At 49.5% G+C, this 16,809-nt stretch overlaps 1 protein-coding gene across 5 annotated transcripts in view; it reads left to right on the plus strand.

The window, feature by feature from the left end:
- The window catches only part of FBXL19 (F-box and leucine rich repeat protein 19), a 21,599-nt gene extending 4,800 nt beyond the window's left edge, over nucleotides 1-16,799 (plus strand). For 2 of the 5 annotated variants that reach the window (XM_025048460.1, XM_006914144.2), the window contains exons 3-11: nucleotides 708-851; nucleotides 973-1,059; nucleotides 1,152-1,370; nucleotides 1,879-2,040; nucleotides 3,164-3,675; nucleotides 10,397-10,560; nucleotides 10,649-10,810; nucleotides 15,024-15,242; nucleotides 15,346-16,799. In XM_025048460.1, coding sequence (XP_024904228.1) covers nucleotides 708-851; nucleotides 973-1,059; nucleotides 1,152-1,370; nucleotides 1,879-2,040; nucleotides 3,164-3,675; nucleotides 10,397-10,560; nucleotides 10,649-10,810; nucleotides 15,024-15,242; nucleotides 15,346-15,524 — 1,848 coding nt within the window. In that variant the 3' untranslated portion in view covers nucleotides 15,525-16,799. Of the gene's footprint in view, nucleotides 1-707; nucleotides 852-972; nucleotides 1,060-1,151; nucleotides 1,371-1,878; nucleotides 2,041-2,083; nucleotides 2,250-3,163; nucleotides 3,676-10,396; nucleotides 10,561-10,648; nucleotides 10,811-15,023; nucleotides 15,243-15,345 lie in introns of those variants that run through there. The other 3 variants (XM_006914145.2, XM_006914146.2, XM_015591195.2) reach the window with 3 other exon arrangements.
- Nucleotides 16,800-16,809: the final 10 nt, after the last annotated feature.

The following is a 16,809-nucleotide window of genomic DNA, read 5'->3' on the forward strand; positions in this document are numbered from 1 at the left end:
TACTTGGTCTACCCTACAGCCCCTGTCTTCCTTTGTCCTTCAGTCCTTGCCTCCTTTCCTGTTCTTTCTTTCTCCTACCTACTACTTCTTAGAGTCTGTCTCACAATGTTCGGCATCCCTGATATGACTCAGTATTACTACCATCCTTCCCAGAGTCATGTTGTCCGAAGCCTGCTCTCTTATCCCGAGGACCAGCCTTTAGTGTTCTCAGATATCTTGCCAAAACTAGCTTCATTGTGGGGTCCAGAGCAACCCTTGGGCTGCCCATTGAGCAAACTCAGAATTATCCCAGGCTGCTGTCAGGTCCTCTCCAGCTCTGAGTATTATTGTTATATTTGCCAGTGGTCCCTCTCCCTTCCAAAGCCAGATACAATTTCAGGGTCACACAGGCCCTGGATCCAGCTACAGCATTCACAACAGTGAGGATAAACTATGTATCGAATGCCTCTCTTGCATTATCTCAGTCTTAGAGTAGTCCTGCATGGGAAAATTCTTAGCCTCATTATACAGATGGAGAAACAGAGACATAGGGTGTTAAATCAGTTGCTCAAGGTCATACTGCCAAAAAAGGAAAAAATTCAAGATTTGACCCACTTTGGCCCATAGGTTCTGAACCGCCTCTAGCAGCTGGCCACGGTTCCCAGAAGGAAGGGTCTTTCTCTTTTTGCTTGCTTTTGGGGTCCCTGATGCCCCCTTTCCCCCAACAGCCCGTGCTCCCACATACAGCTGTGTGCCTCTTGTGTGGGGAGGCTGGGAAAGAGGACACAGTGGAGGGAGAGGAAGAGAAATTTGGTTTGAGCCTCATGGAGTGTACAATCTGCAACGAGATCGTCCACCCTGGCTGCCTGAAGGTGATGGCCCTGGGGACCCTGGAGTCTGGGATAGGGGAGAATGTCAGGGATCAAGGAGGTGGGGAACCCTTTCTCTGAGTTTACTGACACCATACATCCACTCCCTGCCCTCTTCCTACAGATGGGGAAGGCTGAGGGTGTCATCAACGCTGAAATCCCTAACTGCTGGGAGTGCCCTCGCTGTACCCAGGAAGGCCGGACCAGCAAGGTAAGGGCAGGGACGGGGCTGGATGCTAGGCTCTGGGTAGGCAGTGGGCTGGGAAGCTGTGCAGAATCTCACCCCAGTTTTCATCTCCTTAGGATTCAGGTGAGGGACCAGGACGCCGCAGGGCTGACAACGGCGAGGAGGGTGCCAGCCTGGGGAGTGGATGGAAGCTGACGGAGGAGCCGCCGCTTCCACCACCCCAGCCCAGGCGCAAGGGCCCCTTGCCTGCTGGGCCGCCCCCAGAAGACGTGCCTGGGCCCCCCAAAAGAAAGGAGAGGGAGGCAGGGAATGAGCCCCCTACCCCAAGGAAAAAGGTGAGCCAGGGAGCATCCTCACTAGGTCCAGCTCAAGGGAATCTGGGAGCAGTAATCCTGTCCCCTTTAGGGAAGCCTGGGCCAGAGAGGCAGTGCTCCATTGGTTCCCCCACCCCGAGGGGTTGTTGAGAGATGCAGTTTTCTAGGTGTTAGGGGGAGGATGGGGCATGCTCAGTGTGGAGGAGAGGTACAGGTGAGGGGCAACTGGCACTGGACAGGGAATCTTTGGGAGCCCTGGGTATTTTAGGAAGTAGGGAATGAGCATGCTCAAAGCTGCTACAAAGGAGGAAGGAGGGGCTGGAAAGGGCCTGAGGGGGAAGAAAGAGATGAGAGCATGCTCAGTGAGCCAAGACACTGGTTAGAAGGTGAGCATGCTCAGAATTCTCCTTGAGGTGGGGGCTTCTGGGAATTGTAGTCTAAGAGGAGGACATGGATCTTAGTTTTGTGAACAGTGAATGGCTAATGGGGTCTCCCTCCCTTTCCCCATATCTCCCCCTTGCCCTGGTAGGTGAAAGGAGGCCGAGAGAGGCACCTGAAGAAGGTGGGTGGAGATGCCTGCCTCCTCCGAGGATCGGACCCAGGCGGCCCAGGCCTTCTGCCCCCCAGGGTTCTGAATCCAAGCCAGGCTTTCTCGTCCTGCCACCCTGGGCTCCCTCCCGAGAACTGGGAGGTGTGCCGGGGATCACCTTCCTCTCCCTCCCCCTCCCACCATTCCTTGCCGCACCCTCCATCCCGGAGACAGAGATCTGTCACTGTCATTGCGCTGACCTTGTCCTGTCCTTGCCTCACTTGGCCACAGTGGGCATCTGGACCACTGGGAAGAGTGGAGGGGGAGATGGGGTTGGAGCCAGGACCCTGACTTTCCAAGAACACTTGAGGGTATTATCTGACCCTTTTACCTCATCTTTCCAAACCTTAAAGGGAAAAAACCAAGTTCATATACCTGCCCAGTGACTCCCTGTGTGGTCTTAGCAAATTGTCAGCTGCTCTGATAGTCAGTTTTTCATTTTTGAAATGAAGATGATACTGCTTTCCTTATCCACCTATCCCACAGAACTGTTTAAATTTAATGAAATGAAATGAGCTTTGTAAATTATAAAATTTACCTCAATTTAAGGAAAATGAAGCCCAAAGAGGTTAAAAGATTTGCCTAAGGTCACACAGCAAAGCTAGAATTCAGATGTCACTTTGCACAGATACAATGCAAAGGTCTGCCTGATTGCATTTAAATCCTACTTCTGCCATTTGTCAGCTTGTAACCTTGGGTGCTTAATCTCTCTGAGCCTCAGTTTTCTCGTATCTAAAAAGTGACCCAGGTTGCCACTCCATTCAAACACTACGAGGATGTGATGAGTCAGTGAGTATGGAGTGTTCCACTTGGGGCCAGATGATCTTTGTTATTCTCATGTTACTGAACAGACACTTAGAATTATCTAAGCCAGCATCCCATGTTGTAGATGATGAGGCAGAGGCTTCCCAAGGTCACACAGAATTGATAGTCAAGCCAGTACTCAAAACTAGATTTCCTACTGTTTTCTATAGCTCATTGTTTTTGGAAATTCATAAGCAATTAAAATCCATAAGGCATTTAATTATTTGAATTAGCACCTTCCCGTGACAGATAAGGAAACAAGTTCAGAGAGGGTCATGGCTTGGCTGATGCCTCACATAGTTCAGGAGCACAGTCAGGGCTGGAACTCAGGACTGTCCCTTGGGCTATTTACTCCCCAGGGGCAGGGTGGTGGGAAAGTGTGTGCCAGGCCTTAGAACAGTCTCCCTCTGTCTCCCTGCAGAAACCAAAGCCACCTTTGGCCTCTGCTGAGGGCCCAGCAGTGCCGTCCCCATCACCACAGAGGGAGAAGCTGGAGCGTTTCAAGCGGATGTGTCAGCTGCTGGAGCGGGTGCCTGACACCTCCTCATCGTCCTCGGACTCGGACTCAGACTCCGACTCATCGGGCTCATCGCTGAGTGAGGATGAGGCCCCTGGCGAGGCCCGGAATGGGCGACGGCCAGCCCGGGGCAGCTCAGGGGAGAAGGAGAACCGCGGAGGGCGGCGGGCTATACGCCCAGGCAGTGGGGGGCCCCTCCTCAGTTGGCCCCTGGGCCCCGCCCCACCACCCCGGCCCCCGCAGCTAGAACGGCATGTGGTACGGCCCCCACCTCGAAGCCCTGAGCCTGACACCCTGCCTTTGGCTGCTGGATCCGACCACCCCCTGCCCCGTGCTGCCTGGCTTCGTGTCTTCCAGCACCTCGGGCCCCGGGAGCTGTGTGTTTGCATGCGAGTCTGCCGGACTTGGAGCCGCTGGTGAGTGGCCTGGACAGGTCTAGGTTCCATGCTGACACTCTCTTCACTTGCTATGTGACCTGCAACTGGTTCCTGATCCTCCTTGGTCACTGTTCTTGTGTTGATAAAACTTCTGTAGTATGTATATATTATGGCATGATACTTCTGTATTTACTATGCACAGGCTGCTTTCCATTTTTGAGCTGAACTTTGTGAGGTTTCCCCTTTTACAGATGAGGCTGAGGTCAAGGTCGTGTGGAGAGGAAGCAGTAGAACCAGAAATTGGAACCCAGAGGTCTTCTTGCTCCAGAATCTTTCCTCTTAATAACTTATTTATGAGTGTTTAGTATGTGCCAAGCATAGTGCTGACCGCTATACATGTATCATCTCATTTGCTTTTCATACTCCTGAGGACAGTCTTATCGGTCTCATTTACACGTAAGAAAGCTCTTTGCTGAGGTGGCCCCTGCCCTCTTAGAGGCAGCCGTACTTGGGCCCCGTGACTCCACTTGTAACTTCTTCATGCCCCAGAACCACCACCATCTCCCTTTGCTTTTCCATTCCCGTCTCCCCACTGCTTCTTAAACTTTGTTCAGAAATGTCAGTCATCCTCCCAAGCCTTTGGTCTTCCTCTTTGATCCTGCCCCTGACAAATTCTCTCCCCCAAATTAAATTTGTACAGCACTCCGTTCCCCTCACAGAGCACATAGAGACTTTCTGCATGTTGATGAGCCTTCATTCGTTTATTCATAAACATGTTCCAATCAGGTACAGATGTTGTGTCTGTTTTATCTTCATGTTCCCAACACAGGACAAAGGGCACTGTAGGTGCCCTAGAAATAATTTATAAATGAGTAAATCAGGCTCTTTCCCAGGCACTTATTGTTGGTGGACCAGGCACCTTGTTGGCTGGTTTGCAAATGTTAGCTGATTTGTTCTTCATAATAGCACCCTATGAGGGAATGAGGGACACCTGAAATCACAGTGTAAGTTAGTAGCTGAACTTCAACTCCAGTCCTTTTCCTTTGCATTCTGGGATTCTGGGTGCTAGGTCATGCCCACTGGTCTCTGTGGAGGCTGTAGAGCTAAGAGGATGGGATTGTGGGCTCTGGAGGTAAATTGCCTGTGGTTCAGTCTTATTCTTCTTCTAATGAGCCATACGTGCCATTGGGCTAGTTTCTTAACTTGTCTGTGCCTCATTTTTTCATTCGTTAAACCAGGAGAACCAAGAACACTTCGTAGTGTTTTTTTTTTGTGAGCTACTACACCTAAAGAACTGAGGACAGACAGTACCTGAGAAATAGAAACTACCCAATTTTTTAATTGTAATCATTATTATTCACTCAGTTATAGTTACTGGAAGTACAGACTTTTACATCCTCAGACCATAGATCTGTGTCCTAGAAGAGCTCGCTCAGTCAACCTGCAACATAGAAGCAAATAGTTATAGCAGTTGCTGGGGATCACCACCCGTGCTTCATGTGGTAGTTGAGGAAATGTTTGCTGAGGCCTCTTCAAGGCCAGCCCTGTGTTTGGCATGTGGGATTCAGAACTGAAGAGGACTTGATTTCTGCCTCAAGGAGAGACTTGTGACCAGAAGTGCCAGAGGCTGGACTACACAGTGACTCCCAGCTTGGTCCCTGGACTCTGGTCCTCATGAGTTCCATCAGCTATGACTCTGGCACTTCCTGGATATATGGCCATAGGTGAACAGCTATACCTATCAAGTTCTCAGCTTTCTCATCTGTAGTCTGAAGTTCATATTAATACCTTGTGAGGATTAAATAAGGTGGTCCTTGCAAAGCATTTAGCATAGAACCTGAAGGGTACTAATCAATAAAATACCAGCTTTTGATAAGATGACGAGGGTAAAGCAGAGCAGAGGCCTGTAGGGTGAGGTACAGTGGGAATAATCAGAAGACTGTCAGGCATAGGGGCAGAAATGGGCAGTGGGGATAGAGAACTTTTTAAGAAACAGAATAGCTTGGATTTGGTGACTAAATGGCTATGAGGAAGCAGGGTGACTCAGCTGAGTTTCTGGCCCACAAGCCTGTATGGGCAATAGTGCCGTTCTCCGTGCTCAGGAATACTGGAGGAAGAGAGCAGGTTCTAGGGAAAAGTGAAGTGCTCAGATTTGACTTGTTTGGTTTGAAAGGCCTGTGGGCCAGTCAGGAGCTAACAGCGGGATATACAGGTCTGATGCTCAAAAGGAAGATCCAAGTTTATAAACTAGGGACACAGCCGTGAACAAATAGGTGGGAGAGCAGGAAGTTATGTTTTCTTGTCTAGTGGCTTCTATCTTCTCTTGGAACTAGAAGGCAAAATGATCTACCAAGGGAAAGATACAATTTTGAGAGTTTTCAACCTATAGGTATGAGCTCCAAGGAAGAGGGCAGAAGGTAGAATGTCAGTATTTGTGAGTTAGAGAAAGTGCAGCCAGAGATTTGGAGATGGAGGGGAGAGGTATGTCCTAAGGAAAAGGGATTGAAGGAGTGAATGATGATGAACAGTGTCAGATGTTGGCAAAAGGTCATGGGAGATCAAAGACCAGAATTGGCGGTTGGATTTTTCTACAAGGAGGCCTTGATATCCTTGGCTGTGCTACAGGGGAGTGAGGAGACCAAAGCCAGGTCACAAGGGGTCAGAGACATCAGCTTCAAGGCAGGGACTCGATCTGTTTGTTTGTTGCTGTGTGCCTAGTTTCTAAGTTGGCAACTGGTATGTAGTAGGTGCTAAACAAAATACTTGTCGAATGAATGACAGTGCGGAAATCAGAATGGAGTGTAGAAAGAGGTGGCGAGGGTGGAGTTGGAGAGAAATTTGTAGGTGGGAGAGCAGGAAGTTGCAGGTTTTCCTGTCTGGTGGCTTCTATCTTGGAATATGTAGGTGAAGTGATATATGAAGAGCAAGGGGGGAGAGGGCAGGCAGAGCATGGAAGAGTTGCTGAGTTGTGGGTAAGAGGGCTTGAACTTTGGAGGACATTGGCACAGAGGGTGGCAAGGAACGGACTTGAACACAGGGTCAAGGCCAGTTGGAGTTGGGAGTAAGTCTTGGAGATGGACAGAGTAGTGAATAGTGGTGGCATCAGGGAGCCCAGATTTTGCAGGTGCGTTATTAGGGGGATGACTCATTCAGGGTCTGGCTGAAGAGACTTAAGGATAAAGTGGATGGGTTAGGGAACTTGAACATCAAGCGCCTGCGCACACACACGTCCGCCCGCCCTCCTGATGATGGTATATCTTGGCCTCTTAGTTCTTCCTGCCTCTTGCCTCAGTGTCGTTCCCCAGCATAGAAAGAACCTGTCCATGGCTCCCTGTTGCTTCACAACGAACTTTCACAGTCTTATTGGACGTTTGGATGTGAACAGTGCCCCAGTGACTGCTCTAAACACTTCCTCTCTACTGTCTCCCTTCATCTTTGCAGCAAACCTTTGAAGTAAGTGCTGCATTTATTTCCTTTTATGGTTTAGAGAATGGAGGCCCAGAGAGGACAAGTGACTTGCCTAAGGTCACTCAGCACAGAAGTGGCAGAGCTGAGATATAGATCCCCATAGTGCATACATTCTTTACCTCTGGGCTCTGTGGCCATGACAATCCAACCTGGCATTCCAGCCTTCCTTGACTTGGCACCCATACTCTAGGCCTCCTCTGCAGCCTTACCCCCTACTTCTAACCCACTCAGAGTTCAGGCTCTTAATCCAGACCAGCTTGATGTAAGCCCTGGCTCTGCTACCATTTGGTAGCTGTGGGACCTTGAACAAATTTCTTAATCTCTATGAGCTTCATTTTCTTTAACTCTCAAAAGGAATTGATGACAGTATTTACCTCCTAAGGCTGTTGTGAAGTTATATGCTTCATGCATAGAACAGTACCTGGCACATAGTAAATTCTTGATAGATACTAGTTACTGGTGCTGTAGTCATCATCGTCATCATTCTCATTATTATGAGATAACAAATTACCCTTTGTTTCTTCTGCCTTGGGTCCTCAGAGCTGTTTTCTCCCTGTGTCCTGGACCTGGATACCAGTTTTTCCTGATCTGGAATGTACACCCTCTTCCTCTCCTCCCCTTGTGAGAATAATTACTGCTTCCTTAAAGTCTCTCTGGGGGCTTCTGTCCTATTCTTCTCGTTGATCTCTTATGTCCTTTGTCTCATCAGTTACCGTGGACTGGCTATGTCTCCCCCATTTTCTGACTGCTCTGTGCCCAGTGGAGGCTGGACACATGGTATCAGTAGGACCCTCAATGACTGTTGACTGCCACTCTGAGGTTTAAACCCAGTGTCCTGGTCATCGAAGGGCAAAGGGACAAATTAGTTCCAGCCAAGAAGAGTCAGGAGGAGACTTCCTGGAAGAGGAGGCACTAGAACTGAGCCTTGAAGGATTTGGGTTGGTTGGCATTTCCAGCAGCAGAACCACAACATCTACCAAACTTTATTGGCATCAGACAACATTGTGTGTCTATAGGTGGTTTGGTGTGGGATTTATGTAATATGATACAGAAACAGTTCAGGGACTGCATGAGCTCCCAGGGGCAAGGGTTCCCTTTTAGCCATGGAGGGTCCAGGAGGTGCTTCAAGGTGGTGGCCGCAGTTGAGCTTGGACTCAAGACTGGGTCAGAGTGGGCAGAGAAAGGATTTGGATGGAGCCGGATTTTACTGAGTGAAAGATAAAAGGGGTAGGACCTGGGGTAGGGCCTAGGGTAGAAGTTGGGTTTGAAGGTGGTTTGTTTCTTTTTCCTTTTTAGAATCAGAGAGATTTACAAATGATAATTGGTTTAGTGGTTGGAACCAGGAGAATATAGAAGGCCAAAAGAGGAGGGAAATGGAGTTGTTGGATTTTGAAGTGTTTATATCTGTGCCTCCAGCATTCCCAAAAATGTCACCCAGCTTCACTGGAGTATGCCTGGTAGTTTTAAGTGGCACAAAAGCATGGCTTAGTCTTTCCATTAATTTTGAAAAGTATGTCTTTCTATTTTGTGCTATTGTATCTTTAACACTTATCTCCTTGTTTAACAAAATGCCTTTAGGTGGTAGTCTAAAGCCACAGCAACACCTGATTAGAATTTAATAGCCCTAGTCTGTTTTTACTGTTCTATTTCTAAGGCTAATATATTTATGTGAAACAATGCTGGTTTTAAGTGCAAAGAGGGATCAAATTAAAGATAAACTCATGTTCTCTGCAGATCAGTGGATAGCAAATGAGTGGAGTTGGGGTCACTATTCCAGCCCAGGGTTCTTGAAGAAAAAGCCCTTTAGAATTGGGGTGCGGGTCATGCCAAATCTAAGGAACAAAAAGAACAAACTAATCAGAAACAGACTCACAAACATAGAGGACAATCTGATGATGGCCAGAGGGGAGGGGTGTTGGGAGACTGGGAAAAAAGGGTGAAGGGTTAAAGAAGGACAAATTAAGAGTTGATAGATGGTCATAGGGATGGGGAGCATGGCATAGGGAATGCAGTCAGCATTAATGTAATGGCTAGGTGGAGAGCCAGAGGAAAGAAAGAGCAATTAGAGGGATTGTTTAATAAACTGTATAAATATCCAACCAATGCACTGTATACTTGAAACTAATAAAATAAAAAATCAATACAAAAAAATTTTTTAAATAAAGAATTGGGGTGTGGACGGGAGGTAAGATTCAGCTTCTTGGGCCCCTCCCCACTCCTGCTACTTCTGAGATAGTTCATTTAGTCCAGTGGGAATTTCTTGACATGCCTTTGAGAACTACAGTAAGAAGAGTTTTCAGATGGAGTCTCAAGGAACTTTAGTGTACCTCAAAATGTTAATAGATAACACTGGGAGAGGTGAGGAAGGGTTCCCTGGTAAAATAAGTTTGGGAAGCCCTTTTACAGTTACTTCATGTTGGATTAGTCAAGGCTCTTAGAAATGCTGGGATCAAGAAACCTGTCTAACTTTGTTCAGGTCTCATTCGTCTTTATAGCTTCAATACCTGGGAACTGCCAGGTCTTCCATAAACACTGAGTGAGTAAATGAAAAGCTGTAAATGAAGTGTGTTGTGGAGTTGCTCTGTGGAAGTGTGGCACCATTCTTTCATTCAACAAATGTGCAACAGATAACCTACTGTGCACCTGGCATAGTCCTAGGTACTGGGGATACCAAAGGGGAAAAGCCAGTCTGCCCTTGTGAAGCCGACATTCTAGTTGGAAAGACACAATAATCAAATAAGAGACCAAATAGGGCTATAAGTCAAGCCTTGGGCAGCTGGCTATCAGAATGGGGCAGATGTGGATGGATCAAGGGCAGAAATTAGTAGAGGTGATGAGAAGTGCTGACGAGCCAACAAAACTTAGCAATCAGTCCAATGTAGGGGTTGGGTTGCTGATAGATCCCTTTGGTATCATATCAAATACAACATGTAGGGTGTTTCTGTGTGTCTTTGGCAGAATATAAGTTGTAAGGCCCGCAAACCAGAGTGACCTCATTTGGTTTACAGCAGCCATGTGGGGCAGGCCAAGTATGGATCATGATCTTTGTTTTCTAAATGAGGCCTCTGGGGCTCAGGAAGAGGAATGGACTTTCCCAGGGTCTTGCATCCAGTCAGTGATGGGCTTGAGCCCTAAACTCAGTGCTCTTGGCCTGCAGTCTGGAGCTTCCTGCAAACCCCCACTCCCCTGCTGTCTGAATGGACCAAGAGAAAACGGGTGAACCATTGAGTGTGGGGAGGATTGTGGACTCCCTGAGAGCTGAGGGCTCTGTCTCCCCTCTTGTGGCTGGCAGGTGCTATGACAAGCGTCTGTGGCCTCGAATGGACCTGAGCCGGCGGAAGTCACTCACCCCACCCATGCTTAGTGGTGTGGTTCGTCGCCAACCTCGAGCCCTGGACCTCAGCTGGACAGGAGTCTCCAAGAAGCAACTCATGTGGCTTCTGAACCGACTGCAAGGTATGGTGGGGTGGTGAGTCAGGCTAGAGCTATGAGGGGGATATACATGGGGCAGTCCTCCTAGCACCAGCTTTCTGACCACCCCCAGGCCTACAGGAGCTGGTGCTGTCCGGCTGCTCCTGGCTGTCTGTCTCTGCCCTGGGCTCAGCCCCACTGCCGGCCCTGCGGCTCCTGGACCTGCGCTGGATCGAGGATGTTAAAGACTCCCAGCTCCGTGAGCTGCTGCTGCCTCCTCCAGACACCAAACCAGGTGTGGCTTCTGTTGGCTCATTTGTAGAATGGGTTGGGTAAGGGTAGGGGTATGAGGCCTCCAAGGTCTCTTTTGACTCATGCTAGGTGTTAAAAGATTGAAGAAAGGGTCAAGATAGAACACTCGAGTTTAAATAGGAAGGCCCTGCTTGGCTGTTGTTTATTCATTCACTCACCTGCTATGTGCTGGGCCCTATGCTAAAAGCAGAGGGAACAGGTTAAAGAATTAGTCCCTGTTCTCCAGGAGGAGATAATTATAAGACTGACGGATGACAGAATTCTTTGAGAAGCCAGGGACTATGAGCTAATAAGTCTCTGGGTATGATGGGCTTTACTGAAGAGCCTCTTCCAAAGGGAGCAGTGGCAATTGCTGTAGAAGAATGTGGGCCCCCAGTGGCCAGTCAGTTCTGTTTGTCAAGAGGAACCAGAGTATGTGTTTTTCTTTGAAATATCCTGGTTTTTAAATAATGGAAATTAATTCAAATTCTTTTAAAAGTCATGTGTGGATCCAGTAAAAATATGGCTGAAAAATAGATTTGACTCCAAGACTCCTTTGCCCTATAGTAAAAAGACAAAGATATTCCTAAGGGAAAAGAGCAGAAAGAGAGAGCCAATTGACTTGGAAAGTTGCGAGGAGGTGGTGTTATCATCTCCCCAGGCAGACCAGCCACCTCTTCGCCTCAGGTCAGGCCCAGAATATGTTGAACACATATTTTGGACCTGGCCCTGTGTAGGACCCTGGAGACCTCAAACTGAATCAGTTCCATTCCTCACCCCAGTCATGCAGAAGAATCAGAAATAGGTATGGCATGATATGGTAAAGACTGTGGGATTTGGGGGGCAGTGAGAGAAGCCCTTCTTGAAAGGAGCTATTTGAACTGAGTCCTGAAAGAGACAGGTTTTTTTCAAGGGAGTGTAAGGCAGAATAAGCAGTTTTATGGGGCAGGAGTCCCATATTGGCAGAGAGGGATGCTGGAAGCTAAGGCTGGTCAGGTGGGCAGAGGCCTGGTCGCTTTCGGGGTCATACAGAGGTATGGAGTGAGGGCACTGAAGTCTGGAGGCTCCTTGTCTAGCAAGTAGATGGGATGCTCACAATAGCATCCTCTCTGGCCCCTACCAGTCTATTCTCCATACTGAAGCCAGGGAACTATCCAGAAGGACAGGTCTAACCATGTCACTCCTGTGCTATAAACTTTCTCATTGCTCTTCAGTGTTCTTTGGATACCATAGTCGCTAAGGCCTGGCGGGTTCTGGTTCCTGCTGTAAACTTTCTCATTGCTCTTCAGTGTTCTTTGGATACCATAGTCGCTAAGGCCTGGCGGGGTCTGGGTCCTGCTGACCTGTGCCATCCTGCATTTTAGCCACCTCAACTTCCTTGCCAAGTTCCCTCTAACCCCAAGGCCTTTGCCCACTCTGCCTAGAATTCTCTATCCTCTTTCATCTAATTAACACCTAATCATCTTTGCATCAATCTAAATTTCCATTTCCTCCTAGAAGCCCTCCATGATCCTTTCCCCCACTGAGATCAGAGTCCCTCTTAAACTTTGAGAGCAGTCTCTTCCCAGTATAGCACTGTACAGTTGTGAAATCATTTGATTAAAATCTGTTCCCCCTCACTATGTTCTTAAGCTTTGTGAGGGCAGGGACTGTGTGCTTGCCCCAGCACCTTGCTTTCATAGCTCTTTCATGTATCCCTTCTTCCTACCCACACTACCCCACCCCACCCACTTCACAGTAGTCTTGGAGTAGAGAAGCGACTAGGATTTTTTGCATTTGCTGGACAAAGCACCAGAGGCCCAGAAGGGTTTAGTGACCACTGCCAGTCACAGGCAAAACCAGACCAGAGTAGTCATCTATTTCCCACTCTTAACTGGAATTCGACTGAGCCAGGAAGATTTGGGCATGGGTAAGGGTAGGAATTGGGAACAGTGCATTCCATGAAGTGAGAAAGTGCTTGTTGGCTGGCAGCCTGAATTCGTTTCAATTTAAGCCCATTTATCAGGAGCTTGCAAAGACGAGCCTTCTAGGCCCTTGAAGCCTGTGGTGCAAATTGGCACTCTATACCTACCTTTCTGATCTTGACTCCTTGGTTCATGATTCATTCCTGGAGCAAAAGTTCTTCTACCTTGCTTCTGCCTCTGCTGTTCTCTGCCTGGTGTACTCTTTTCCTATCTCTCCACACAGTCACATCCTTGAAGGCTCAGCTCAAATGCTGCCACCACAGCGAAATCCTCACTGATGCCCCCTTGCCTCACCCAAGCCAGAAGTGCCTTTTCCCTGCTTCCCTCTAATGGCATTTAGCTGTGGCCCATGGTTGAGGGGATCTGTAGATGTATTCCCTCTCCAGGTTCTTAGCTTCTCCAAGGATATATAAGGAGAGCTTGTCTAATCAGGTACCCACAGAGGTGGCCTGGCAGGTAACAAGTGATAGGCTTTGGTGCAGGACATTAGGCAGTAGCACCTATCAACCCAACTCCAGTCAGTCATTGTCAGGTGAAAGGGGCAGCCCTGTAATGCCGGATCTTACAGTTTTTTTAAGGAAAAACTCAGTGTCTAAATTCCTTTATTAAAATGTCCTTTTTGTAGTATTAGACATGAAGAAAATTTTTAGCACTATGCAGACTCCATAAAACACTTGGAGTCTATGTTCATGAGTCTGTGACATCCAATCTAATTTATCTAGGGGCTAGGCTGGTGCCTGGGAGGCAGACAGCATTGTGGTAAGTGTTTGGACTTAGAGTCACTGAGGCTTGCTATCCTAGCTGTTACTCCATAATCCTGTGACCGTGGACAGATTGCTTAATGATTTGAGCCTCAGTTTTCTCATCTGTAAACAGGAATGATAATCAGAGAACTTTTCTCCCAGGGCTATGGTTCTTAAAGCATGGTCAGCAGCATCAACATCACTAGAGCAATGGTCCCCAACCTTTTTGGCACAAGGGACCGGTGCTCCTCTGAGAATCTATTTAATGCCTGATGATCTGAGGTGTAGCTGAAGCAGTGATGCTAGCACTGGGGAGCGGCTGCAAATATAGAGGAAGCTTCACTCGCTCGCCCACCACTTAACCTCCTGCTGTGCGGCCCTGTTCCTAACAGGTCACACCCAGCCTAATACTGGTCCCAGTCCCTAGACTGGGGGTTGGGGACCCCTGCACTAGAAAACTTGTTAGGAAAATAAACTCTGAGGCTCTACCTTAGACTACCTAAACTGTTGATGCACCATAGGCATTTTTTTTTTTTAACCATAATGCAGGAATGTGGTAGATACAATAAGAGGGAAACTTTGGGTACAGAGATGAGCAGTGCGAGCTCTTCTGTCTTCAAGATCGGGGAAGAGGAGGCTTCTGAGCTCAGACCTGGAACCAGGCACACTGGCTAGGCAGAGGACTGAGCACAGGTGGTCACAGGCAGAGTCCGTCAGGGTAAAGTCACCTGTGGAGTTTGAGGGTGAGGGAGAGGAGTTAAGAGCTGAGATAGGGATAAGATCTTAGCGTAACTGGAATGTTTTACCAAGGAGATTGGACTTGTCTGAGGTATCCTCAGAGGGTTTTAAGCAAAGAATGGGTGTTGTCCCACTTGTGTTTGAGAATGGCTCTCTGGATTCCAGGAAGGAGAAGAGAGACTAGAATGAGTGCAGAGGCTGGGGCAGGAGTTGAGGGTAGTGGTGTTGGCTCAGAGTGGTGACAGGGAATGTAGAGAAAGGAATCCAGTTGGTTACTTTACTAACCATGGAAGGAGAGGGAAGTGGGAGAGCAGCCTGGGATGTCATTTGTTAGATGAATGATTATATTGAACACCTATGTCCCTTTTGTTGGGGTTAGAGTAAGAACAAGACAAAAAAATTCTTGACTTCTTGGAATTGACATTCTAGTAGGAGGAGAGAAAGAAATATGTATGTCAAATAGTGGAGAAAGGGGGAAACAGTACAGAGAAGGGGTAGAAGTATGTGGAGTGTTATAGTTTTAAGTGGAATAATCATGGCAGGCCTCACTGAGGAGGCATTGCGAGCAGTGGACAGATGAGATGAGGTCAGGTTGTGGGGGTGTTTAGGAAAAGAGTAAGCCAGGCAGAGAGTACCAGTCGAGATGCCCTTTTATAGTGGGAGCAGGTTCAGGGGTGGTGAGGAATGTGAGCATGGAAACAATTGGTCAGGATGCGTACTAGGTGCAAGGATGGAGTAGTGGGTAGTGCTGACCTCTTATCTGCCTGCCCAGGGCAAACGGAGAGCCGTGGGCGGCTGCAGGGGGTAGCAGAGTTGCGCCTGGCAGGCCTGGAGCTGACAGATGCCTCCCTGCGGCTCCTGCTGCGCCATGCGCCCCAGCTGAGTGCCCTGGACCTGAGCCACTGCGCCCATGTCGGAGATCCTAGCGTCCACCTCCTCACGGCCCCCACCTCCCCGCTCCGAGAGACCCTGGTACACCTCAATCTTGCTGGTAAGCATGGTCCCATCTGTTCATCCTGCTAGCCTGTTGGTCCACATGACCAGTGCCTACCCCCTAACTCTCCTGGTATTGGCTACCATTGCCCCATCCCCAGGTTGCCACCGCCTCACTGACCACTGCCTTCCGCTGTTCCGCCGCTGCCCGCGCCTACGCCGTCTTGATCTGCGCTCCTGCCGTCAGCTCTCACCTGAAGCTTGTGCTCGGCTGGCAGCCGCTGGGCCCCCTGGCCCCTTCCGCTGCCCAGAGGAGAAGCTGCTTCTCAAGGACAGCTAGTTGGGTGCCCCCCACCCTCCCCCAGGACTCGTCAGGAGCCTGGACCTCAGGCCTTCATTTCCCCTGCTGGGAGGCCAGATTACCCACCCACCTCATGACTTGGGATTCCTGAGTTTTCTGACTTGGGATTCCTGCCCAGGGACTCGAGCCTGCCTCCCCATTCTCTACCCCCTGCACTGATATTTCTGGGGGTCTCTCCTTCCCATCCCTTCTCCCTTCCATCTGCTTCATTGTCCATCCCCTGGGGGGGAGTGGGTCAGAGGTACTGGGGGGGTGCTGAGCCAAAGGGATGGTGGGAGGGTGGGTATGGTGCAAGTTTGAGGAGGGAGAATGGGGGAAGGGTATCAGGATACTGGGAGCCAGGGGCTGGGGAAGGTGGAGGCTGGGCTGGGGGAGGGGGGCAGAAAGCAGACCACCAAGGGTGCAGGGAAAGGACCAGATACTTGGAGTTGGGGGGTGGGGAGGGCAAAAAGGGAAACCAGACGAGCAATTGGGGATCCCAGGTGTCAGAGGTGGGAGTACTTGGGGAATCAGGGAAAGCCAGGGCTGAGTGAGGGGTTGGGGGAGGGACAAGAACAGGTGTGGGGGCAGTAGTACCCCCTTAGGGGGTCACCCCTCTCCTTACTCCCTCCCCAGATTTCAGTTCATTCCCCTTCCCTGACTCCTTGAAAGTCACTGACAATGGCAGCTATTGAGAGGAGTGGGGGCCCGCTGGCCTACCTGCTGTTCAGCGTGGCCCAGGGGAGTGGTGAGGGGTACCCCAGCCCCCTGCCTGCCTCCCCGCTCAATACTTGAACATTCATCTGTACTGAAGTGTTACTTGAACCTGGGGAACCTTGGACCTAGGGGAGCCACGTTGAGGGGCCAGGACCAGCTTGGACTGAGACTGGACCAGTGGGTGCCCAGTTTGGACTATGCCACTCCCAGGCTCTCTCTTGCTTTACTGTATTGAGCAGCTCCACCCACTTGACCTGAGGTGGGGTGGGGTGGGGTGGGGTGCCAGCCCAACGATGGGGATGATGGGACTCCTCCAGCTTGGCATTTCCCATTCTTTCATCGTCATGGAAACTTGTATCCCATTTGCCCAGGGAACTGCCACTCCTGGTTGCCATGGAAATAGCAGCCAATGGACACGGGCCAAAGCCACCGTTAAGGCTAGAAATGGCCCCTTTTGGTTGCCATGGGAACTTAGTAACACTCTTGCCCTGCCTCTTCCTCCAGTGTGAGGGCGGGGTTTGGGGAGCCAGGGCCCGCCCCTCAGCCCAGGCCTGAGGCGGCGGGGGTG

The sequence above is a fragment of the Pteropus alecto genome, unplaced genomic scaffold, assembly GCF_000325575.1.
Source record: "Pteropus alecto unplaced genomic scaffold, ASM32557v1 scaffold44, whole genome shotgun sequence".
Classification (NCBI taxonomy): Eukaryota; Metazoa; Chordata; class Mammalia; order Chiroptera; family Pteropodidae; genus Pteropus; species Pteropus alecto.